At 39.9% G+C, this 25,373-nt stretch overlaps 1 protein-coding gene across 3 annotated transcripts in view; it reads right to left on the bottom strand.

The window, feature by feature from the left end:
• The window catches only part of SPMAP2L (sperm microtubule associated protein 2 like), a 46,446-nt gene extending 21,582 nt beyond the window's left edge, over positions 1-24,864 (bottom strand). Inside the window, exons 1-4 of one of the 3 annotated variants that reach the window (XM_072775172.1) lie at positions 24,732-24,864; positions 23,983-24,438; positions 10,734-10,764; positions 90-155 (exon numbers count right to left, since the gene is read on the bottom strand). In XM_072775172.1, the coding sequence (XP_072631273.1) occupies positions 90-155; positions 10,734-10,764; positions 23,983-24,438; positions 24,732-24,810 (632 nt within the window). In that variant the 5' untranslated portion in view covers positions 24,811-24,864. Of the gene's footprint in view, positions 1-89; positions 156-10,733; positions 10,765-23,982; positions 24,595-24,731 lie in introns of those variants that run through there. The other 2 variants (XM_072775171.1, XM_072775170.1) reach the window with 2 other exon arrangements.
• Between the last annotated feature and the right edge of the window lie 509 nt (positions 24,865-25,373).

The following is a 25,373-nucleotide window of genomic DNA, read 5'->3' as shown; positions in this document are numbered from 1 at the left end:
TGCAAGGTTAGTGGACAAGTTAGAATAATACTTACCTATTTAATTTAAGGAACATTATCCTCACAAAGAAGACTGTAATGTTGCCTTACCTATCTGGGGCTCCCCATTGTTTTTTAGGCCTAGAAAGATCTCGGATTCTCTTCCTAGAAAAAAAACTAACAAAAACCAGCTGATTAATTCAGAGAGAATGTTTAACAAGTATGGTTATATTTGGATAGCTCTTACTCAAACAAATCCCATCTTGGGAAGCGGGGACACAAAGCTCTGTTTGATAGGATTTGAAGAGTACTAAAAGCGCAAAGTATTCAAAAATATTGCGGACCCAAAATTCTCACTTCTAGAATCATGAATAATATAGAACATAGTGAAACAAAGACAATAAATATGCAATAAAACCAAGAGCAACTTGTCTCCAGAAGACCCCAGATAAAATGCACAGTTAATGGGTAAAATTCTCATTTCTCATATTAAGTGAATTTGTAAATGGCCTGATGGCACTGGATTCTGAAGCAACTGCACAGATAAATTTCAGACAGTTGGTTTTAGGAAAACTATGAAATAGACAAAATATGCTTTGAGTACCACTCAATCCCTTTCTTCCCTACTTTGCTCCTTTGAACCTTCTCTGATTGTTCTGAACCTACCTATAGCAGACAGTTTGCACTCACCAGGTGTCTATGTGTTGTGTTCCTCCACATTTCCAAGCCTCCTTTCAGTTCTTTTTTTTTTTTTTTAACTTATTTATTTAGAGAGGGAGAAGGGAGGAGCAGAGGGAGAGAGACAGAGAGAACTTAAGCAGGCTCCATGCCCCCATATGGGGCTCAATCTCACAAACCTGGGATCATGACCTGAGCTGAAATCAAGAGTCAGATACTTCATCAGCTGAGCCACCCTGGTGCCCATCCCTTCAGTTGTTTAGAGCCATGTGAATAGTTCTGTCTTACTTCAGCAGAAGTATTGAATATCACTTCCAGGCCAAGCTAAAAGCTTAAGAGCTAGTGTGCTTCCTCCATTTCCCTCTTCTCCTGTTGCAGTAACTCTGGAAGCCACATATTCCAGATGGCACAGCTAAAAGACAGAAGAGGCCAGCCATCTCACACTGGACTGTGACACAAGGGAAAAATAAACTTTTCTTGCATTAAGTCATTAAGAGTTTTGTATCTTATTTGTTACTGCAGCATTGCTTATCCTGTGCAGATTAATATGCCACCTGTATTACTATAATTTATATTGTAATTATTTAGGTACTTGCTTGGATTGCTTGGAGTTTGAAGGGCCCAATAAATAACAACCCTTTATTGCCCACAGGTAGGAACTAACTGAAAAATAGGTACAGTAGTCAGATAAATTGAATAAAAATACTTTCTCGTATGTATGTAGGTATGTAATTATTTATTTATGAGAGACACACAGAGAGAGGCAGAGACACAGGGAGAGGGAGAAAAAGGCTCTCTTTTTAGGAGCCTGATGCAAAACTCAATCCCAGGATCATGACCTGAGCCAAAGGCAGATGCTCAACCACTGAGCCACCCAGGTGCCCCTGGTGAAATGGTTTTGAAGAGACTAGTGTGGATTCCTGACATCCCTGAATTGAACTTGTCCCTCAAACGGCAAGCCTCCCCCTGCAAGGGCTAAGTTTGATATATAAAGAAAGCAGATCACAAAGATCATTCACTATAGATAGGCAGGTCTCAAAGAAATAGGACCTTCAAGGGGTCAGTTCTCTCTCCCAACTCCATCAAACAGAAGTCATTCCTACCCACCCCCCTTCATCCCGGAGTCTAATTAAGGGATAATAAGGCAAGAGGTCAGGAAAATTATTCAAGGTAAGTGCTTCTAGATACAAAAAGGAAAAGCATTCTCCCTAAAATTTGTCTGAACTCTTGATAGACTTTATTTTTTTTTTTAGTTTCAAGTTTTTATTTAAATTCGAGTTAGTTAACATGCAGTGCAATATTAGTTTCAGGTATAACATTTAGTGATTTATCACTTACATACAATAGCAGGGGCTCATCACAAGTGTACTCCCTAATCCTCATCACCTATTTAACTCATCCCCCACCCACCACCCCTCCAGCAACTCCATTTGCTCTCTATAATTAAGAGTGTTTTATGGTTTTCCTCTCTTTTTCCCCACTGTGTTCATTTGTCTTATTTCTCAAATTCCACATATGAGGAAAATCATATGGTATTTGTCTTTCCCTGACTGACTTATTTTGCTTAGCATAATACTCTCTAGCTCCAACTATATCATTGCAAATGGCAAGCTTTCATTCTTTTTATATTTTGCAAGTTTCATTATGGTATGTCTTGGTTGCCTGCTTTTGTTGATTTTTGGTATGTCTTGGTTGCCTGCTTTTGTTGATTTTGAGTCTCTTGGACTTGAATGCCTGTTTCCTTCCCCAGACTGGGAAGTCATCAGCTATACCATGTTTAAATAGGCCTTCTGTCCCTTTTTCCTACTCTTCTTCTGGGACTCCTACAATACAAATATTATTGCACTTTATGGAATTACTGAGTTTCCGAAGTCTATATTCATGATTTAATAGTATCCTTTCCCTCTTCTTTTCAGCTTATTTTCCATAATTTTATCTTCTATACCACCCATTCATTCCTCTGTTTCTTCCATCTTCATTGTGATTACATCCAGACAGTTTTGCATCTCAGTTATAGTATTTTTTATTCCAGCCTGACTAGTCTCTGACACAGGGTTTCTCTGGTGTCTTCTATGCTTCTTTCAAGTCCATTCTTATGACTGCTGTCCTAAATTCTTATTCAGGTATATTACTTATATCTGTTTTGAGCAAATACCTGCTAAAATTTCTTCTTGTCTTTTTTGAGAGAGAATTCCTCTGTCTTGTCATTTTATCTGTTTCTGTCTTTTGGATCTTATGAAAGCTTGTTATGTTTCCTGCTCCCAAGAGCAAAGCTATATTAAGAAGGGGTCATACACTATCCAGGGCCTGGCACTTCAGGAAGTGTTTCTGGTGCATGCTGTGTACACTCTGCTGTTGCATTTTGCCTGCTCTTTCCCACGGACCAGTGCTTTGCAAAGTTCCTCCTTGCTTGCCAAGGGGAGTTTTTGGAACTTTAACTAGGTGTGCTTTGATCTGTTTGTTAAAATGAGCCTGATTTAAAAAATAATAATAAAATAAAATAAAATATGAAAAACCTGATCCAAGAAAAGAGTAAAGGAAAAGGAACAAAAAAGCAAACAAAAAACTATAAACTTGATTCCAAAGAAAAAAGAAAGAAGGAAAAAAGAAAAATAAAGGAGGCTGATCCAAAAAATGAGAAAAGAAAAGAAAAAAAAATGAGAAAAGGAAACAAACAAATGAACAAAAAACTATAGGCCTAATTTCAAAGAAAAAAGAGGGGGGAGAAAGGCCTGGTGCTATTTCCACCAGAACTGAAGCTGACACTTTGGAGTAACTCTGATCAGTAGCCTCAGTAGATGGTGAGGCGGATGGGGTGCCGTGTTGCTCCTCTAGGGGAAAAGTCCACTACACTGGCTCATAGTCAGACCTGTTCTAGGAAAAATGTCCCTGAAGGGTGCAGTTTGATGTGAGCAGCTCCAGCCTCCACTGGGAGCACTGTGTTGCTCACTGAAGTCCAATCATGCCAGTGGGCAGAGGTGGAAGATGGCATCTCCCCACCCTTTTATCCCTCTCATCTCATGGGAACTGGTGCCCAAGGCTGTTCAGGGGGTCCTTACAAGAAAAGTGAATAATCTCCCCTCCTATGTCCCAGGCTTCCATCAGATTCCTATGCTCAACCTGTCTGCCTGGGCTCCTGGCACACTCAGCACCACAGTTCTCCTGGGTTTATCTCTGGCCTGCAGCTAGGATTCAAAATTCCAAATCTTAAAGGACACAGCAAGGAGCAGACCTGCTCCCCTCCCCCAGAGAAGAGCTTCTTGGTGCTGTGCCCAGCACCACTCTGTCCCAGAAAATCAGTTGCACAGCTGCACAGGTGCCTGGAGTTAATGGTGAAGCACAGTGAAAAGCTGGGACCAGGTTATCTGCTCTCTGCCCACACCTCTGTGCCCTACTGTTGAACAGCCAATCAGTGGTGCCCACTGGGTCTTTTGTCCTTGCAGAGGCAATATACTCTCTTCTAAATGTACTCCAGGAAAAGGAGCATTCTCTGCCAGTGTGACCCAGGAGATCCCCACACCATGATGTCTTGTGCAAGCCCTACGTGCTGCTCTCTCATTTCCTCTCTCCCTGTCTTCTCTCCAAGAAAAGGGTTTCCTTCCCTCTGTGGCACTGCAGCTTTTCTTTCTCCCAATTCATGACTCCAAATCTCACATTTGCTACGTTCCCTCCCTCTAATTATGTGATTATCTTAATCCTTAGATCAGTTTCCTAGTTGTTCAAAATGATATGATGTTGATCTAGCTGTATTCAAAGGATGAGGCAAACCCAGGGTCCCCCTACTACTCCATCATCTTAACTCTCCTCTCCTCCCAAGATTTCATTCTTTTTGATGGCTGAGTAATATTCTGATATATATATATATATATATATATATATATATATATATTTATACACACACCATATCTTCTTTACCCATTCATCAGTGGATGGACATTTGTGTTCTCTCCATAATTTGGCTATTGTAGATAATGCTGCAGCAAACATCAGGGGGCATGTATCCCTTTGAGTCAGTATTTTTGTATCCTTTAGGTAAATATCTAGTAGTACAATTGCTGGTAATGGAGTAGTTCTATTTTTAACTTTTTGAGGAACCTCTATGCTGGTTTCCAGAGTGGCTGCACCAGTTTGCATTCCCACCAACAGTGCAAGAGAGTTCCCCTTTCTCTGCATCCTCACCAACATCTGTTGTTTCCTGAGTTGTTATTTTTAGCCATTCTGACTGGTGTGAGGTGATATCTCATTGTAGTTTTAATTTGTATTTCCCTGATGGTGAGTGATGTTGAGCATCTTTTCATGTGTCTGTTAGCCATCTGTATGTCTTCTTTGGAAAAATTGTCCATTCATTATTTCTGCCCATTTTTTAAACTGGGTTATTTGTTTTTGAGTGTTGAGTTTGGTAAGTTCTTTATAGATTTTATATATTAACTCTATATTAAATATGTCATTTGCAAAAATATCTTCTCCCATTCTGAAAGTTGCCTTTTAGTTTTGTTTCCTTCACTGTTCAGAAGCTTTTTATCTTGATGAAGTCCCAATAATTCATTTTTGCTTTTGTTTCCCTTGCCTCAGAAGACAGATTTAGTAAGAAGTTGTTACAGCTGATGTCAAAGAGGTTACTGCTTGTGTTATCCTCTAGGATTTTGATGGTTTTCTGACCCACAGTTAGGCCTTTAATCCATTTTGAATTTATTTTTGTGTATGATGTAAGAAAGTGGTCCAGTTTTATTCTTCTGCATGTTGCTGTCCAGTTTGCCCGACACCATTTATTGAAGAGATTGTCTTTTTTCCACTGGATATTCTTTCCTGCTTTGTTGAAGATTAGTTGACCACAGAGTTCTGGGTCCACTTCTGGGTTCTCTATTCTGTACCATTGATCTATGTGTCTATTTTTGTTCCAGTACCATATTCTCTTGATCACTACAGCTTTGTAATATAACTTGAAGTCTGTAATTATGATGCTTCCACCTTTGCTTTGCTTTTTCTAGATTGCTTTGGCTATTCGGAATCTTTTGTGTTTCCATATACATTTTAGGATTATTTGTTCTAGCTCTGTGAAAAATGCTGGTGGTATTTTGATAGAGATTGCATTAAATTTGTAATTGCTTTAGGTAGTATAGACATTTTAACAATATTTGTTCTTCCAATCCATGAGCATGAAATCTTTTTCCTTTTCCTTGAGTCATCTTCAATTTCTTTCACAAGTGTTTTATCGTTTGCAGAGTACAGACTTTTACCTGTTTGGTTAGGTTTATTGCTAGGTATCTTATGGTTTTCAGTGCAATTGTGGGATCAATTCCTTGATTTTTCTTTCTGCTGCTTCATTATTGGTGTATAGAAATGCAATAGATTTCTGTATGTTGATTTTATATCCTATAACTTTGCTGAATTCATATATTGGTTCTAGCAGTTCTTTGGTGGAGTCTTTCAGGTTTTCTACCTGGGTATCATATCATCTGCAAATAGTGAAAAGTTTGACTTCTTCCTTGCTGATCTGGATGTCTTTTCTTTTTGATATCTGATTGCTGAGGCTAGGACTTCCAGTACCATGTTAAATACCAGTGTTGAGAATTAACATCCCAGTCCTCTTCCTGACTGTGGATCTTACATTAATGTGGTGTATCATGTTGATTGATTTGTGAATATTAAACTACCCTTGAAGCCCAGGAATAAATCCCACTTGATTGTGGTGAACGAATCTTTTAATGTGCTGTTGGATTCCATTTGCTAGTATATTATTGGGAATTTTTGCATCCATGTTCATCAGGGATATCAGCCTGTAGTTCTCTTTTTTAGTGGGGTCCTTGCTTTAAAATAAGCTCTGGCCTTGGTGTCAGGTAGGATTCAGGTCTGACACAGCATGGGGCAAATCCTTATGTAAAAGACATGGCTTCCCTAATTAAATAGCAACTGATACCTCATGAAGCTCCTTTGAGAAAAGTGGGAGGAGGCAAGTAGGATAAAATCCTTCAATCAGATTATTTATTTATGTTCCTCTGTCTAATGCATTTGCTCTGCTTCAGCCTTTAGGCTACAACTTACTTGCCCCTTAATGCCGTGCCTTAGCTAAGCTAGGGGAGTAATGTAAGTAGGGATTCTATGTACACAAGCCAGGCCACGGTGTTAACAGAGGGACAGGTCCCCTGAGGACAGTGTGGTGCTGGTAGCAACCAATATTGGGGATGTGGACCCTAGGTCCAACAATTCTGCTCATCTAAGAAATGATTATCCCAGCAACAACACTGGAGATTCTGGGTTTTTATTATTTTAAAATGAAGAGCCATTTTCTTATATTTGGGCAAGTTACTTAATTCTCTGAGTTTTAAGGAGTATGGGGTGGGGAAAGGGTTGCAATTTTAAGTAGAGTGGTCAAAGAAGGCATTGCTGGTCAGGTTATATTTGAACAATGACTAGCTATACAGATTTTTCAAGGGAAGATCTTTCCATTCCAATGATTAATTAGAAGAGCAAAGGCCCTGGGACAGAAGTGTGCCCCAGAAAAATAACAGGAGGCCAGAGTGTTTAGCCTCATCTATAAACGAAAATAACTCTAACCATCTCAAACGGTTGCATGCCTACCAACTTCTAACCAGGGAGTGGGTATTCAATAAATGTTAGTTCCGTTTTCTTTTCCCACCCACAACACCTAGTATGACACCTTGTATGTAGTAAAAGCTCAGCAAATGCTAACTGATATGAATTGAATTGGTATTTAATTGTTTAAAATATAAACTTAGGGTCACCTGGGTGGTTCAGTCACATGAGCTTCTGACACTTGGTTTGGCTCAGGTTATGATCTAATGGGTCAGGAGATTGAGTCCTGTGTAGTGCTCCATGCTGAGGGGAATCTACTTCAAGATTATCTCCCTCTGTCCGCGCCCCATGTGTGCAGGTGTGCAGACACAGGTACTCTCTCTAAAATAAATAAATCTTTAAAAACTAAATAAAATAAAATAAAATCTTAGTTTAAGTGTCTTATAAAGGAAAATCATGGAATTATTGGTAATCCTTTATCACTTGAATAGGTTTCTAGATAAAATACAGGTTTAAAATTACTAAGAGAGGTACCTCACCTCCATGCTCCTTTTTCCCCAATGTCTAATACTCTGGAGTCTTCTAATTTCCCCTTTTACTATTGCAGTTAACCTATCTGCGTTTTGTCCCTCAGGACTCTGCTGGCTGCTTAATTCACAAGTTCCCAGCCCGAAGTTCTCAAACTCTTAAGGGATCAACGAAGAAAATACTGGGAGTCCACAACCTTTAGAATATTTCAAAAGGTCAAATGGCATCCACATTCAGGCTGTAGAGGCTACCCCAAATACCAACTTTGTTTCTGAATTATATAATCTCTATGTGACTTCATACTGATAAGAAACTCTGATTAATACATAGATCTACCTTTAATTTTTAAAAAATGAAAAAAAAAAAGAACAAATGTCATTTGTTTTGTGAACAACAACAACAAAATCTTTCAAAACATGAGATTGTGGTTGTGGGTAGAGATATCAAAATATTTTTTGGTGGTAAAATATTTGGGATCAGTCACATAATTGATATGATGCAACCCCCAAGTTATGCCTGTTAATATCTAGAAATAATGAAGATATTGTTCACCGGCAAAACAAAACAAAACAACCCACCTACATCCTTATTCAATAGAAGAAGGGCTTCATCATGTAAGCACCACATGAGCCCTGCCGAGAGAGCCTGAGCCAGCTTTCTGGGGAGGATGGCTATGTGGAGGAAAAAGAAAGCCAGAGCTACGGACAAAACATCTTATATACATTAATCTTTTAAAACAAGGGAACTTCTGGCTTCTGTCATCACTTCCGAGCCAACGTTTTCCTTGCTACGTTTTCTTCACTGGGTAAATGTTTTTTTAATATATCATTTTATAAACCAATGACAGTTTCTTAGTTATTTCCTGTAGACACTTTATTTGGGTTGTTATTTCAGTTGGAAATAATCTCATTAACATTTGCTAATTTTGTGTGGAAGTCTGACTAACACCTGTCCTCTTAACTCACATCTTGTACATTATGTCACCACAGCTACATCTCCATTCTATCCCTTTGTCTTAACACAGTCTTCCCCCTTCTATCAAGCCTTGCATTACCTCACAATGTGTAGTCATGGTCCTATGCAGAAACAAAAGAATGTGGCTGAAGGATTTTCACTCTTGAAAGCACATTTTTTTTAAAAATGAGGATTACATTGTTCTCCCATGGGTTCATTGATTATTAGTCTCCTATAGTTCACCAATAGCTCAGAAAGTTTTTAAAATCCTTACCTTGGATGCAGAACAATAAATATACCTTCATATAGCAATAATTTGGAAACAATTGCATGTCTGAACTGATGGGGGAAAACAAACAATTCTCTCCAGTCACAATGCTCTTTTGCATATAACTATGTTGTTTATATTCAGAAAATATTTTCTTTCATAACAATCAGGCACAGCATATTTTTTTAATGAGAATTTTTTGACGATGGGGACAGGGATAAATAATAGCACAGTTTCCTCATCGAATCAAGCCAAATTAACCAGCCAAACAAGAGCAAGGGTGCAAAGAAGAGCAAAAATATTTTCTTAAAAACCATTCTCTTCACAGTCTTTTCTTAAAGTATAAAAGCGTATTGGGTATAAGCTATTTCACTGTCTATTTAGCCATGGGAGAGTTTGCTCACCCAGCATACATTTATTTGAAGTGATGTGGTATTTTAAGCGGGTACTTGGTAATACTCAGTAAATGTTAGTTCTACCAATTCTCAGCCACCACACAACCCTGGGAAAGTGTCATGATTTCCCTGAATTTCATTTTTTTCTCAGTAAAATCTCGTTGATTATATCTGCCCTAACTCCTCAGGAGTCTTATAAGAAAAAAGAAAAATTTTTTGACTGCAAAGTATTACATAAAGATAAGGTGGTAGTATTTAAGGGGAGGTGGGTGGGGGTGTCTGGGTGACTGGCACTGAGGTGGGCACTTGACAGGATGAGCACTGGGTGTTATTCTATATGTTGGCAAATTGAACACCAATAAAAAATAAATTTATATTTAAAAAAAAAGGTGGTAGTATTTACTGCCTGAAAGCGTTGAGGGGAAAACAAAAAAAACTAGAAAGAGTAGCAAATAAGAAATCCAAAAAACTCTAGCCTGGTGGCTCAGTCAGTTGAGCACTGGATTCTTGGTTTCGGCTCAGGTAACAATCTCATGGTCTTTGGATTAAGGCCAGTATGGGGTTCCAAGCTCAGCAGGGAGTTTGCTTGAGATTCTCTCTCTCTCCTTCTGTCCCTCCCCACCACTCACTCTCTCTCTCCCTCTCTCTCAAATAAATATATCTTTCAAAATGAGAAAGAGATCTCTCCCTATCTCAAGGATAGGGAAAATTAACCAAAAAAAAAAAGTCCAAAAAACTCTAAATAATAGCAATAAACACAAATGTTAAATAGTAACAATAAATATGAATGATTTAACCTTTTATTAAAAGAATGTATACAAATAAAATTATTATTATTTACTTCCCATCTATATGAGCCATTGATATTAATCTTTGGTATTTCTGTTTAATGATTCTACTCTGTTGCTTCTTCTAACTCTATCTTAGCCAAACAAAGAGAAAGAAACAATTTTCTATTTTGTGTACTGTATATACAGTTCTTTTTTCCATAGAGACCACTTTCTTGAAACTTCATTAGCTACTATACTTGAAATAGAGATGAGGGGAGATTGGGATATTTTGACCTGGAGTTTCACACAATCTGTGACATGAGATTGTCAATGCAGCATCCCAAATCCCTTAAAGGTTCAGACCTAGCATGTAGCATACACCTAGTATTTAACAAATAAATAAAACCTGAGTGAATCTAAGGAGAGTTCTAAATCTCAATCTTCTTCCCCCATCTCACTTCTTAATCACTTTATTTCTCGTTTCCTATTTACATAGGAACTGCCATTAGAAAACAGCTTTATGACCAAGGAACCCCCACGATAGGCTTTCCTTTCAGATGCTCCAGATTGAATCTACCCCATCAGCTAGTTAGAGCCTGGGAGAATAGTATTTTATCTATAGTCTTACCATTTTGTTGTAATGCCATAGGGAAAAGGATCTATAAAAAGAAAAGTAAAAGCAAACATTAGATTCAATAAGAATCAAAGATAAAATGAAGATTGAATCACAAATCAATATAAAAAGAGACTGAAAAATAACTATCTAGGGGAATGGCTAAATTACATATGTCACATCATGTACCAAAATAAATCACAGGTAAATCGAGGAGTTAAATATTTTTTAATTATATTAAAAGAAAAATAAGAAAATACCTACTTAAATATATTTTAGTCTGACTTAAAGGTGACAAAAGATATACAGGAAAAATATAAATAGATTAAAAGATTTAAAGCTTAAAACCTCTATGTGCCCAAAATTAAAACTTGAAGAGGAAATGAAAATATCTGGCAACAAACATGACAAAGGGTTAATAGTCTTAATACTTGAAGATTATAAAAGTATAGATGAATAAGAAAAACACCAAGGTATGTGTCAAAAGTTAAAAGGACAAAGGACAGAAACTGAATTCATATATGAAGATATAGAGACTTATAAAAATACGTGCATATATAAATTAAAGGAAAAATTTGCGCTTGCTTATAATCAAAACTAATGTAAATAAAGAATGACTTTTTAAAAAAAATTATAAAATTAGCAAAAATATTTTGCAGAGGACAATGAAATTAGACAGGTAAGATAAGATGAGTACTCTTGTGTACTGCTGGTGGAAATCTAAACTGGTACGCCTTTTGAAAAATAATTTGGCAGTAGAAATCAGCAAGGCTTAGATTCCCTAATCTAATTCTACTTGTAGAAATGTACCCCAAAGAAATTATTCCAAGCATAGGCAAAAATATAGGCACAAAAATGTTCATTGCAGTATCAATGGGAAATTGGATATACCTGAAATGTCCAAAACAGAAGAAATGATTAAGCAAATTAAAAATCATGTTTTGGGGGTGCCTGGGTGGCTCAGTCAGTTGAGCATCTGACTTCAGCTCTGATCATGATCTCAGGGTCCTGGGATCCAGCCCTGTGTCAGGCTTCCCACGCAGTGTCCCTGCTCATGTACGTGCTCCCTCTCTCAAATAAATAAATGAAATCTTTTTTAAAAAAATCATGTTTCAAGGTGTCTGGGTGGCTCAGTCAGCGAGGTGTCCATCTCTTAATCTTGGCTCAGGTCTTAATCTCAGGATTGTGAGTTCAGGCCCCCCATGGACTCCACACTGGATGTGGAGCCTGCATAAAAAAAAAAATCATGTTTAGTTTCTTTGCTAAATGTGGGAAAATGCAGGAGATCATACAAACCATGTTATGAAAAGGCCTATTAAAATAGACCTCATAAGAACAAATTGATTCAGGTTTTTCTTGAGAGTTTTTAATCACATCTGAGAGTTCTGAAGTACCATTTCCTACCCTCTGAAGTATTTTGGGTAAAGGAAAGTGGGTGTGTTCTGGCATCAGACAGACATGGCTCAAACCCCAGTTCTGTTACTCAGCCATACCACCTTGGGCAAACTGCTTAACTTCTCTGAGACTCAGTTTCCCTTCTCAGATAGGAGGGTAATAGGTATGTCTGTATAAAGATTAGTGACATATATATAAAGTACCCTGCATATAGTAGATGAATGATAATCAGAATTATTAGTACAACTTTTAATGTATCAACGTGGGAGCAATGCACGAAACACAGCAACCCAGTATTGATTGTGTTTCTACATGCAGCATGGAGCATATCTCTCCAGCATTGAGAGAACAAAAATGAGTAAGACATATTCACTTCTCAAGGAATTTATAGCATAGTAGGAGATAGGTTACAAAGTTAAAAAAAAAAAAAAAAGTAGCAAATGGAATTTTTGAATTGGGATATTTTCTATTACTCTACTTTTTAAAAAGATGGATTTTAGAGACAGAGAGAACATGAGTGGGTGGAGGGGCAGAGAGAGAGAGAGAGAGAAGCAGACTCACTGCTGAGCACAGAGCCCAATGTGGAGCCCTATATGGAGCCTGATCTCATGACCCTAAGATCATGACCTGGGCTGAAATCAAGAGTTGGATGCCCAACTGACTGGGCCACCCAGGTGCCCCATCTATTACTCTACTTTTTAAGGCTAAACTGACTCAGACCCATGGAAGAGTGGGGAGTAGGCTACAAATAAGCCCCTTGTGCCCAGCATGCCATCACCCATGACAGATGAAGCACTTATTCTGTGGACTTTTCATGTATCACCAAGCTTGGTTCCCAGTCTTGTATACACAGGTCAGAAAGTCAGTATAATATTGAACCAATCCTAAAAACACTTCTACAAATACTGATAATATGAATGAATAACACTTTTCCTATTGCCCTTTCATGGTAGTTTCTGCCACAAGTAGGGCTTGCACTCTTTTTTTTTTTTTTTTTTTTTTTAAGAGAGGGAGAAGGGAGAAGTCAAAGGGAGAGAGAGAGAGAGAATCTTAAGCAGGCTCCATCTCATGATCCTGAGATCATGACCTGAGCCAAAATCAAGAGCCAGACATTTAACATACTGAACCACCTAGGCAGCCCTTGCACTCTTTTATTTTAGGAATGCTTTTGATGTTATCTTACCAATTGGTGGGATAGAATAGTTCTCAGGTGGCTATTGTTAGCTAATGTCCCAAGCAAAGCACGGTTACAATGGTTTCCAAACTTGTCTGCACATTAGAATCACCTGTGGATCTTTTAAAAAAATTATGGGGCCCAGGTCACACCTTAGGCCAATTAAATCCACACTCTTTGGAGGTGGAACACGGGCATTGGTATTTTTCAAAGCAGACAAGTTTGGGCTCTACCACAATATTATTTAATGGGTAAGACTTCTAGCTCTGGAATCAGGCTGAAACCAAATCCTGGCTGTAACCAGGAGAGAGAGGAAAAGCATTTCAGGCAGAGGAGAGGGCAAGTGTAAAGGCCCTGAAGTGAAATCAAGCAAAAGACAAAGGAAAACAGTTGGTCAGGGTGGCTGGAGGGAAGGGAACAAGGGAGAAGGCAACAGGATTTATGATTGGGCCAGATCCCATTGAACCCAGGAGGAGTTTGACTTTTATTTAAAGGCTACCAGGAGGAAGCCCTTAAAGAATTTTCAGCATAATGATGAACACCAGCTCCCTCTAAGAGATAATCAGAATGTTTTGGCTACAGTAAACCCTATAAATGTATTTTATTCTGTAGCACACAAGCCACATCACTCAGGTTGCCACCTACAGCTAAAAAAAAAAAAAAAAAAAAAAAAAAAAAGGTCGGGCGGGGGGGGGGGGGGGGGCGGGGGGTGATGATCCAAGCCATTTGATGGAGAAGGCTGCCATCTGCTGGGAGAGAGCATGATTAAACCTGTTCTTCCCTGATGGCAGTGATGAGCATTGTTCACTGGGAGTCCCCCTGCAAGCACACGTAAAGCGTTTTATTTTGTAACATGACAAGGATGAAATGTCCAAGTATAACTGTTCTCCACTTCGCCCTTTACCCTGACTCCTCAGAAGCCCATGTTTAAGATGTTCAGCCTCTAGTCCTGGATTGTACTAAATGGGGTACCACTGAGCTACAAAGGCAGGGAGCAGTTCTCAGAATAGCTCTAGAAGCACAAGAAGGGAGGGTAAGAGAGAGGCAAGCTGGGGCTTGAGAGAAATAGGAAAGGTATTTTTGGAGATTAGCAGTCATGGGGATTGGGACTTAGCAAGAGCATTTCCTCAAGAGCATTTTTAGCAGGTTTTGCTCTGTTAGATGGTATAGTTCCCTGTAGGATACTTCAGTAAAATCTACTTTAAGCCTTTTTGAAGTAAAATTTGTGCTTGTTGTATGTGCACTGTTGTTTTGGAGATTGGTCATGAAGCAGTCTATTTCTATATTGGGTATGATATGTAAACAAACAGTGAGATGTTTTTTGATATGATGTAATAATGTGTGTATGTGTAATAATGTGATCCATTACTACTGTTCATTCTTCTTGTTCCTCTCCTAGGCATGCCTCCCTTGCAATGTGCTCCTCACTGCCTTAGCTCAGGGTCATCGGTCAAGAGATAGAAGAGCATGGGAAATGGTTTTGCTTGAGGTTGAGAAGGTAGAGGCATAAAAAGGACAAGTCCCGCTCAATTGGTTAAATAACAACAACAACAGAAATCAGGGACTTCTGTGCAAACTAGAGCTCAAAACCATTACATCCTTAAGCTAACTATTAAGCTGTGCCTCTTCTCACACCTACACTCTTGTGACCCTTTTTCTCAAGTTTCAAATCTATTTTTCATGTTTCTTTTTAGCCGATTTCATCTATGTGAAGACAGCACTGGCAGCTTGGATAGACAACTGCTAAGAAAGCTGGGTTTATAACTCTCACCCAACATCAGGATGAATTCTTACCAGATCAAAGATTTAAATGTTTTTTAAAAATTATAAAAGAAAATACAAAAGTAATTCTTTCAAAACCTAGAAGTGGAAGAAAGCCTTTCTAATTATGATTTCATAGAAGAATCCATAAAAAAACAATTGAGATAAATTTTACTATAAAAATATTTTTGTGGCAAAACAAAATGAAGCAAAAACAAGCAAAGACAAGGAGACCACCCACAAAACAGAAAAAAAAAAAAAAAAAAAAAACAGGTCAAACATATCCCAAAGGGCTAATCTCCTTGTAAGTAAAAAAATACCTAGCAAATCAAAAGGAAAATAGAAAAGGAGATGAAAAAATAAAAATCTAAAAAGATGTTTAATGTCATTAATAAGATAAATGCAAATTAAAAGTTAATGACATACTAGTTTTTCATCAATTAGATTTTCAAAAAGCCAGAAGTTCAACTATACACTATAATAATGAGGCTGTGAGAACAGACATTTCCATTGCCACTTTCATTGGGAGTACAAAATGCATCAACTTCCAAAGAAGTTAAATAGAAAGCCATTTTGTTAAATCAAAGTTCTAGATGTGTTTGCCCTCCAGTATCCCACGTCTGGAAATTTATTCCACAGATATAGCTGTATGACATGTACTAAATGACACCATGTACAGGTTTATCTATTACAGCATTGCTTGTAGCAGCAATGAAAGCAAATGAGGTGTTAAACTAGTAGCAGCACAATTATGTAATAAAACATGAGGCATCTGCTTTTAAAAAAAATGAGGAAATTCTTTATGCAGTTATATGAGAAGATATACCATCAAGTGAAGAATGAAGAGAAGTATAGCATGTGCTACTCTTTCTTAAGAGGAAGACACACATAAACTTGTGTAGTATTTTCTCGTATTTATATAAAGATGCATAAAAATGAATAAAAGTGGTTACTTGTAAAAGGGAAAGAGGGGACAGGGTGGGAAGGTGACATTTCTTTGTAGTCTTTTAAGATTGTTTTGTTTTTTTAATCATGTAAATGTCTTAAAGATTTCAAAAAAGTTTTAACTTTAAAAAAGTTTACTCAATATAATTTCCCTCCATACTCCCACACTTGCCTGAGAGTCTTTCTTTTAAATCACTTCCCTAATCCCTTACAAATAAATCCAAATTAAGGGGCACCAGGGTGGCTCAGTCAGTTAAGCACATCTTGATCTCAGCCCAGGTCTTGATCTAAGGGTCATGAATTCAAGCCCTGCATTGGGCTCCACACTGGGCGTGGAGCCCAATCAAGCAATCAATCAATTGATAAAATCCGAATTAAGTACTCTGAGCTCTGTATATTTTAGATTAAATATTTAATCTCTATTTCATCCTATTTTAGTTAAGTGATTAAATTATTACTTTGGTCCTACTTTTTTCTGAGCCTTTCTTCTCCATTAAAAATAGAGGTTACTATTGCCATTCGACTCAGAAAAATGATGCGACTGTCCTGTGGTATACTCCAATCCACTTTACTTTGTACGCTCTATGGATATGTTATTGTTAGGGATGTATTCAGCCTCCCAACCACACTGACAGTCCTTTAAGGATGGGATCCTTGTCTTACTCATCTATGGTTCATAGTCTACACCCAGAACATAGTAAGTGCTCAATAAATTTTAACAGCGACACCAATGATTAGGTGATGATACATTAGTAAGGAGATAGATGATAGGCTCCATTCTCTAAGTTTTAAAACTATGCACACAACCTGACCACCATGTCTCAGTCATCTTTACAGCCCCACAAGACACAATGAGTGCCTTAGTAGATGCTCAGCAAATGTTTGTTGGATAAAGGAATCTTACTAAGTGAACAGAAGCATGGTGACATGCTGACTAAATATTTCCCAATATTTACATTATTTTATGTAAATATTATATAAATATGCTGGCTGCGTATTAAGCTTTACTAGGGGAAGTAATGTAAAGATAGGATTTTTAACAAGGAAAATATAAAATCTAGAAAATAAATTGAGAAGATAAGTTTTTTTAAAAAGATTTTATTTATTCATAGAGACAGAGAGAGAGAGAGAGAGAGAGGCAGAGAGAGAAGCAGGCTCCATACAGGAAGCCTGATGCGGGACTCCATCCTGGGTCCCCAGGATCACACGCCAGTCTGTAGGCGGCGCTAAACCGCTGCGCCACCAGGGCTGCCCAGATAAGAAGCTTTAAGTAGTATTCTTTAAAGCAGAGTCTGAGAACTTTTGAGAGAGTCTCATCATCAAGCTACTTCGGCGGCGGGGGGAGGGGGGGCAGGGAGGTACTTTAGGCATCATGGACAGGGAAGGGTCCCTAAGATCTGGGCTTTCCCACCTTTTAAAAATGTGGACTGGCAGCAAAAAACAAATACCATATTTCACTCCTATGTGGAATTTGAGAAACAAAACAAATGAACATGGAGTGGAGAGAGAGAGGAAAACCATAAAACAGACTCTTAGCTATAAAGAACAAACTGGAGGGGAGGTGGGCAGGAGACAGGTTAAATAGGTGATAGGGATTAAGGAGGGCACTTGTGATGAGCACCTGGTGTATGTATGTAATAATGAATCACTAAATTCTACACCTGCAACTAATATTACACTGTATGTTAACTAACTGGAGTTTATTTTTTTAAGATTAAAAAAAATTTAAGTAATCTCTACACCCAATGTGGGGCTCAAACTCACAACCCAGAGATCAAGAGTCATATGCTCCACCAACTGAGCCAGCCAGGTTCCCCATAACTAACGAATTTATTTTTTTTTAAGATTTTATTTATTTATTCATGAGAGACACAGAGAGAGAGAGAGAGGCAGAGACACAGGCAGAGGGAGAAGCAGGCTCCATGCAGGGAGCCTGATGTGGGACTCGATCCCGGGTCTTCAGGATCACGCCCTGGGCCAAAGGCGGCGCTAAGCCGCTGAGCCACCGGGCTGCCCTAACGAATTTAAATAAAAACTTGGAAAGATGATAGATAGATATTTAAAAAGAAAAAACAAAACAAAATTAAATAAAAATCTAGACTGTGACCTGAATAGGAATTAATCATGAGACAATCCCAGAAAATAATATGCATCTAAGGAGAGGAAACCACAAACACGGGTTCTGAAGCAGGGGCAAGTAGGAGATTGGCCTTTTAGAGAACAGAAAGAAGCCAGTACGATGGGGACAGAGTAAGCAGGAGGGAGTGGAAGGGAGTGAGGTCAGAGGGCCCATGGAACTTTAGAGGCCTCTGCAAAGGTTTGGTTTATCCTAAGAGGAATGGGAAGCCACAGGCAAGATTAAATATTAAGGGTGGCATCCTTACTTTATGAAATAGTGTCCAGTTTGATCAAGCCAAAGAAAAGCTACTATTTCTCCCTGACTCCTCTTCCTTCACCTTCAAATGAAATGCATCCAATGCAAGCTATTAGTTTTTCTATCTCCTGAATTTATTTATTTCCATTGCTACACCCTCATCCCAATTATGGCCATTTCTCACCTGGATTTCTACATGAGCTGCTCAAGTAGTCTCCCTGCTTCTACCCTTGTTTCCCCTGTAATCTGTTTGCTATTTTCTGGAAACATTCAGTTGGAGGAGGGAGGGAGGAACAAGACTGGGAGAAAAAAAAAATCAAGACTTCTATATCAAAGTATATTTGTGATGCCTATGATATATCCAAACGGAGATGTCCAGTACACAGTTCAATACATGAGTGTGGGACTCAGGAAAGAGAGTAGGGCTGGAATATATAAATTTAGGAGGCAGCAGTATAGACATGTTATTTAAAGCCATAAGTGTACATATGACAGCCTGGGAGGGAAAAGGAAGGAAAAAAAAAGAAATGAAAATGGGTCAGGTTGGAGGTCTTTAGAGTTCAAGAAAATAGGGAGGGCTCAGCAAATGAGCCCAAGAGCAAGCAGTCAAATAGGGAGGGCTCAGCAAATGAGCCCAAGAGCAAGCATAGGTGATAAAATGGAGGATTGTGGTGTCACAGGGGCCAAGAGAAAGACATATATGTTTCAAGAAGGGTGTGGTCAATTGTATTAAATGCTGCCCACAGGTCAAATAAGATAATACTAACATCACTACTAATAATGGCTAACATCTACTAAATACTAGTACCACAATCTGCTCTAAATGCTTTATAGATATTAACTCAATTTTCTTAACAACCCTAAGGATAGAGAAGGAATCACTGGACTTGGTGATACAGAGGCTGAATGAAGAACTCTTTCATTCAACAATAATTGCTAAGTCCAAACTTGCTCTAGGCACTTCTTGAGGCACCGAGGATGAAACAGTGGCTAAGACAAAGGTTTTGCTCTCTGAGAGCTTAATATAAACAGTAAATAAATAGACACAAAGTATTGTACAGTCAATAAGACAAGTACTTGAAAGCAAATAAGCAGGCCAAAGAGTTCTTTTTGACAGAGTGATCTCTTCATAAGATGACAAACACTTGAGGGAAGTGTGTCCTGGCAGAAAAAAAGTCAAATGAAATGACTGTGAGGTGGGCCTACACGGTTGGAGAACAGAGATGGTGGGATATTTGGTTGGGGAGGCAGGTGGGAGCCAGATCATGTGGGGCCTTGCAGGCCTGCTAAGTACTTTAGATTACAAACTATGTGAGATGAGAAACCCCTCTGGAGAGATGAGAGGAGAGTTGAGTAAAATTTAAGTTCTCAGACCCATGACCACTATATGAACAATAAACTGGGAGTGGGGGAGAGGAATGGGGCAAGAGTGGAACAAAGAGCAAGATGAAAGCTACTGTAGTGGATCAAGGAAGAGATGATAGTGGCTTACAAAGATGATGAAGATGTTAAATGGTCAGTCATGATATATCTCAAAATTGAGGTTTGCCAATGGTTTGGAGGCTGAGTGTAAGAGAAAAACAGGTGTCAAGAATGACTTCAAGGTTTTTGATCCTAGCATTAGATGAATGAGTGGTGGTACCATTTGCAGAAATGAAAACAATGAAGGAAGAGCAAATTTGAGTGTGGAAATAAGAGTTCAGTTATGAATACCTTCAATTTTACATGCCTACTAGATACTCAAGTAGAGATATTAAATAGACAATTGATGATAAAACTCTAGAACTCAAAGGAGAAATTTGAGAAAATAGCAGCATTCAGTTAAATCCATGGAACTGATGACATTGCCCATGTAACAAGGAAAGTTCTAATGAATCTGAGAAAACAGTCATCACTCATTTCAACCTAGAGGCTGAGAAGAGAAGAAGGATCTAGCTAAGAAAACTGAGCTGGGAACAAATGATGAGATAGGATGACGATGAAGGCAAGTAAAGAAGGACTTCCAAGAAAAAGCGACCATGAATGTGTCAAATGAGTAAGATGAGGATGAAGAATTAACCATTGACTTTGGCAAGGCAGAGGTCATTATGACCTCAACAAAAGCAACTCCATCCAACTAGAGGAGATGAATGTTTACATTGGTTCTAAAGAGAATGAGAAGTGAAGCTATGGAGATAACTGTTTGGAGGAATTTTTCTTTAAGGAGTAACAGAGAAATAGGACTGGTACCTGGAGGGGTACATAGGATTAAGGGAGAGTTGTTTTTTTTTTTTTTATGATGGAAGTTATTGCTGCATGTTCATGTGATGAGTCATCCAACAGAATAAAATGAAGCAAGAGAGAGAGGGAATAATTTTAGAAGAGCTTAAAGTTAGATAGGATGGGATCCAACATACAGGTTGAGAGAATGGCATTTAATAGGAATAAAGACAGTTCATCCATTATTAACAGGAGAAAAGGCAACATATATATGTACAGATGCTAGTAATTTAGTAGATTCCATGTTGGAAAATGAATTGACAGGGGAAATGTAGTATGTTTGCCAAGCAGCATTAAGAGCCCACTTGAATTTCAAGATCATTAATTTAAAATCAGTCAGCAGAGTTGTTTGTTTTTCTCATCATTGTTTTTCAAGTGAAGGCAAGAACTGGACTTAACTGGCAAGAATGGTAGAGGAGGAAGCAAGGGAAGTAAGGATATTTGCAAGGGAGTGATTCCATTAGCAGACCGTGGACTATCAAGTAAATAAAGGGAGACAGAGAACAAAGGTAGTGATATAGGGGCACTTGAGTGTCTCAGTCAGTTAAGGGTCTTGCCTTCAGTTCAGATCATTATCCCAGTGCCCTGGAAAGAGCCCTGCATTGGGCTCCCTGTTCAGCGGGGTATCTGTTTTTCCCTCTCCCTCTACTCCTTCCTTCTGCTCTCTCTCACTCTCAAATAAATAATTTTTTTAAAAAAAAGGTAATGATATATAATGAAAGGTTAATAACCTCAGTAGGTTAGAGGTCCTTTTGATGCTGAAGAATTGATAAAGGGGGTACAAGGGGGAATGGGTGAGCCTGAAAGATATGACATGGTTAGAGATTAGAGTGCTTGATATAGAAATTTTGGAAATGGTACAGCAATTGACATTACAAAGGTTAGAGAAGTAAATGCCTAAGATGGGGTGAAGGATGCCATTATTCAAAGTGAGGAGGTCAAAGAACCGGGAAGCCAAGTGAATCATCCAATGGATACTGAAATCCCCATGCATGGTAACAGAGTTGGCAGTAGACAGAAAGGCAGTAAATTATAGGAGTTTCAGTGGAGTGGAGGGAAAAGAAGCCTAACTAGGTGGGTTGAGGAGAGAACAATGAGTGGGAAAATGGAGTCAGTGAGTATAGACAACTTTTTGGACAAGTTCTGCAATGAAAGGAGAACAGAAAAATGATAGCTATGGTGGGAAAAGGAGGGGTCTGAAGAAGGCATGGGGTTAAGGCTTTTCTCAAGATGAAAGGTTCTTGAGTATATGTTCATAGATATATGTGATCATTTATGGGACTGATTTATTAGAAACGGAGAAATTAGGGCACCGGAGTGCCTCAGTGGTTGAGCATCTGCCTTTGGCTCAGGTCGTGATCCTGGAATCCTGGGATTAAATCTCACATTGGGCTCCCCGCAGGGAGCCAGCTTCTCCCTCTGCCTGTTTCTTGCCTCTGTGTGTGTGTGTCTCTCATGAATAAATAAATAAAACCTTGGGAAAAAAAAGAAATGGAAAATTAATTCTGTAGGAGAGAGGGGGGATTATGGCAAGAACAAAATTCTTTGGGAGACAAGAGGAGAATCCAAAGCACAAGTGGAGGATTTTGCTTTTCATAGAGAAAGGCACAATTCTTTGAAATATGGAAAAAGAATCCACAGGTATAGTTTGGGTAAGGCAATAGATTAGTGGTAAGAAAAAAGATAGCTCGTGAGTGGTGGCTTCTATTTGCTCAATAAAGTGTGAGACAAAGTCTTCAGCTGTTTAGGAGTCAAAAGTGTAACATTTAGAGGAGGGAAAAGAGGACAGTCATTTTCTCAGAGATTAAGAGAACTAACTTAAAGTGAGCTTGCTAGGAAGTATCAAGCGACAAATTAAAATGTGTGATCATGAAATTGAAATAAAAGAAACCATATGATTGTGTGATATTGTACAGCAAGAGTCAGCTGCTCAGGTGTAGGCAGAGGATGGATGGTTAAGTTAACCAGCGTTGGTGTTTTAAAAGCTTGGGGAAGTTTGGTGGATAGCCAAAGAGTCAACAGGGTGATGGAAAATGTAAGTGAGCCACTGACAAACCATAGAACGGAAGCTGATAAAGAGGAGTCAAGGAGAACATGAGATTAAAAGTGGTCAGCTGAGGGACTGGAAGCCTAACGTGGACAAAGAATTGTTTTGAGTAGGGTCATCAATGAAAAGTCGTAAGTGAACCAGTGTAATTAGAGCAAGGGGTGTTTATACCCAAGACCCATTGGCCCTATAAGGTACCTTGTAAACTTGGTGAGGACTGCAAACATTTAGTAAAGTGTACACTTTGAATTCCTGCTCAATTAATATTTTGTTACTACCACTTTAATAATGTAATAGCTAGCATTTATTGGGTGCCACCATGTGCCAAACACTGACAAAGATATCCTCCCTTCAAGGATCTCTCCCTTGAATTAGGGAGAGAGATAATGATGTAATACATCTTAAGTGTTATAATAGAGGTACTGTTCAGTGGCAGCCCAGAGAAAATGCAATGACTGTAGAGAAGAATTAAGAAGAGCTTCAAGGGGCGTCCCTAGACGGCTCAGTGGGTTAAGGGGGTCAGACTCTTCAATTTGGCTGAGGTCATGATCTCCCAGTTGTGAGGTAGAGCCACATATCCGGCTCTGTGCTCAATATGAAGTCTGCTTCAGATTCTCTCTGCCTTTCCCCCACACTCTCACTCTCAAATAAATAAAATTTAAAAAAAGAAAGAAAGAAAAAGCAAGCTTCAAAAAGGAGTTACAGTGGGGGTGCCTGGGTTGGGCCTCTGACTCTTGATTTCAGCTCAGGTCATGATCTCAGGGTGGTGGGATCCAGACTCGTCAGGGCTCCATGCTGGGGGTGAAAGTCTGGTTGAGACTCTCTCCCTCTCCCCTGCTCATTCTAATTAATTAATTAATCAATCTATCTTTTTAAAAAAGTTACAATGAGGGATCCCTGGGTGGCGCAGCGGTTTGGCGCCTGCCTTTGGCCCAGGGCGCGATCCTGGAGACCCGGGATCGAATCCCACGTCGGGCTCCCGGTGCATGGAGCCTGCTTCTCCCTCTGCCTGTGTCTCTGCCTCTCTCTCTCTCTCTGTGACTATCATAAATAAATAAAAAATTTAAATAAATAAATAATAAAAAGTTACAATGAATAATCAAAGACAGCTAGGAGGTCATCAGGTAAAGGGAGGAGAGAGTGAAGATATTCAATTTCATTGTCAGAGTCCCACACGGTCCAAAGATAGATGACTACAAAGCAGCAGGTAAATGACACAAAAATTACCCTTCTTTAAAACAAAGGGAGCTCTTGCATGCACCATTCACATTAGGACCCTCAGTGCCTTGGGAAGGGCCCCGACACCTACCGCTCGGGGAATATCGCAGAACCCGTGGCGGGAACCTGGTCACCAGAGAAGGCGAGACCACCACGGCAGCGCCGGGAAGCAGCTCGGCTCCACTGGGCTTGCGGGACTCGTGGGGAGCCTGGGGCTCTCTGGGTTTACGCGGCTGGCGGGGTGCATGGGGCTCGTAGGCTTTGTGGGACTCCGGAAGCTCATAGGGCTCGTGGGACTGAGAGGCCTTGTGGGGCTTATAGCGCTTGCAGGGCTCATAAGGCTTGTGGGGCTCACAGGGACGGTGCAGTTCAGATGTCTCCTTGGACTCCTCACACTCGTTGTATCGGTCTCCCTGGCTCTGCTTGCGGGCCTCCTCCTCCGGCTCCTCGGGCCCCTCAGACTTGCTGTGCACGTCTAGGAGCCTGAGCACAAAGGGCTTCTGAAGGGGTTCGGAGGCAGTGGATATTTCCGACGTGTCATGCCCATCTGAAAACGCAGATGAGCCTGAAAATTGTTTCTCCATTGACGTCCCAGAAGCTCCCGCTGCGCGCTGCGCGGATCCTCGTGCGGGGCAGGCTCGCTGCGAGCCGTCTGCTGGACCGGGGGCGGGGGGTGCTTGGCTGCGCGCGCCCCGCCCCATAGCCCCGCCCCCCGCCCCCGCGGCCCCGCCCCCACGGCCCCGCCCCCGCCCCGAAGCCCCGCCCCCAGCCTCGCTGCGCTTCCTCTGTTGCTAAGGCGACGCGCGCCCGCGGGCGGAGAGAAGCTGGCGGGCCCCTGACCAGCTGCTCCTTCAGCGGAGGGCGAGGACCCCGGAGTGCTTTCCGCTGCGGAGGCCTTGGGGACAACAGCAGTTTCCATTCTAGTTACGGCACCACTGGGACAGCCGTGCCAGGTCCCTGATAGGTTCAGAGGCTCTGTGGCGCGGGTTCTCCACGGGCCTTTGTTTCCCAATCATACTGCGAGGGATAATATTCTAAGGCCTCCGTCACTAAGATTGATTTCCATCAGTTTCTAGTAAATGCACAGCAGTCATAAGGTGCGTGTGCGAGATGGGCGACACCAGTGTGTCATTTGGGCCCAATCTAATATTTTTTAAAAATCTCGAATTTAGATTTTTTAAAAAATTTATTTATTAATGAGAGACAGAGAAAGGCAGAGACACAGGCAGGGGAAGAAGCAGGCTCCTTGCAGGGAGCCTGACATGGGACTCGATTCCAGGTCTCCAGGATCAGGCCCTGGGCCGAAGGCAGGTGCTCAACCGCTGAGCCACCCGGGCTGCCCCTGAATTTAGATTTTTTTAAAAGTTTTCTTCACACGAAGTTCTACACACAGTGACAGACACAGGATTACAAGAATAATTCATCTACAACCTGTGTCTTGTTACAGGGCACACTGTCTACTGAAGTGCGCTGTAAATCATT

The sequence above is a fragment of the Canis lupus genome, chromosome 14, assembly GCF_048164855.1.
Source record: "Canis lupus baileyi chromosome 14, mCanLup2.hap1, whole genome shotgun sequence".
NCBI classification, from domain to species: Eukaryota; Metazoa; Chordata; class Mammalia; order Carnivora; family Canidae; genus Canis; species Canis lupus.
The sequence above is the reverse complement of the archived record's forward strand: the minus strand, read 5'-3'. Positions and strand labels throughout refer to the sequence as shown.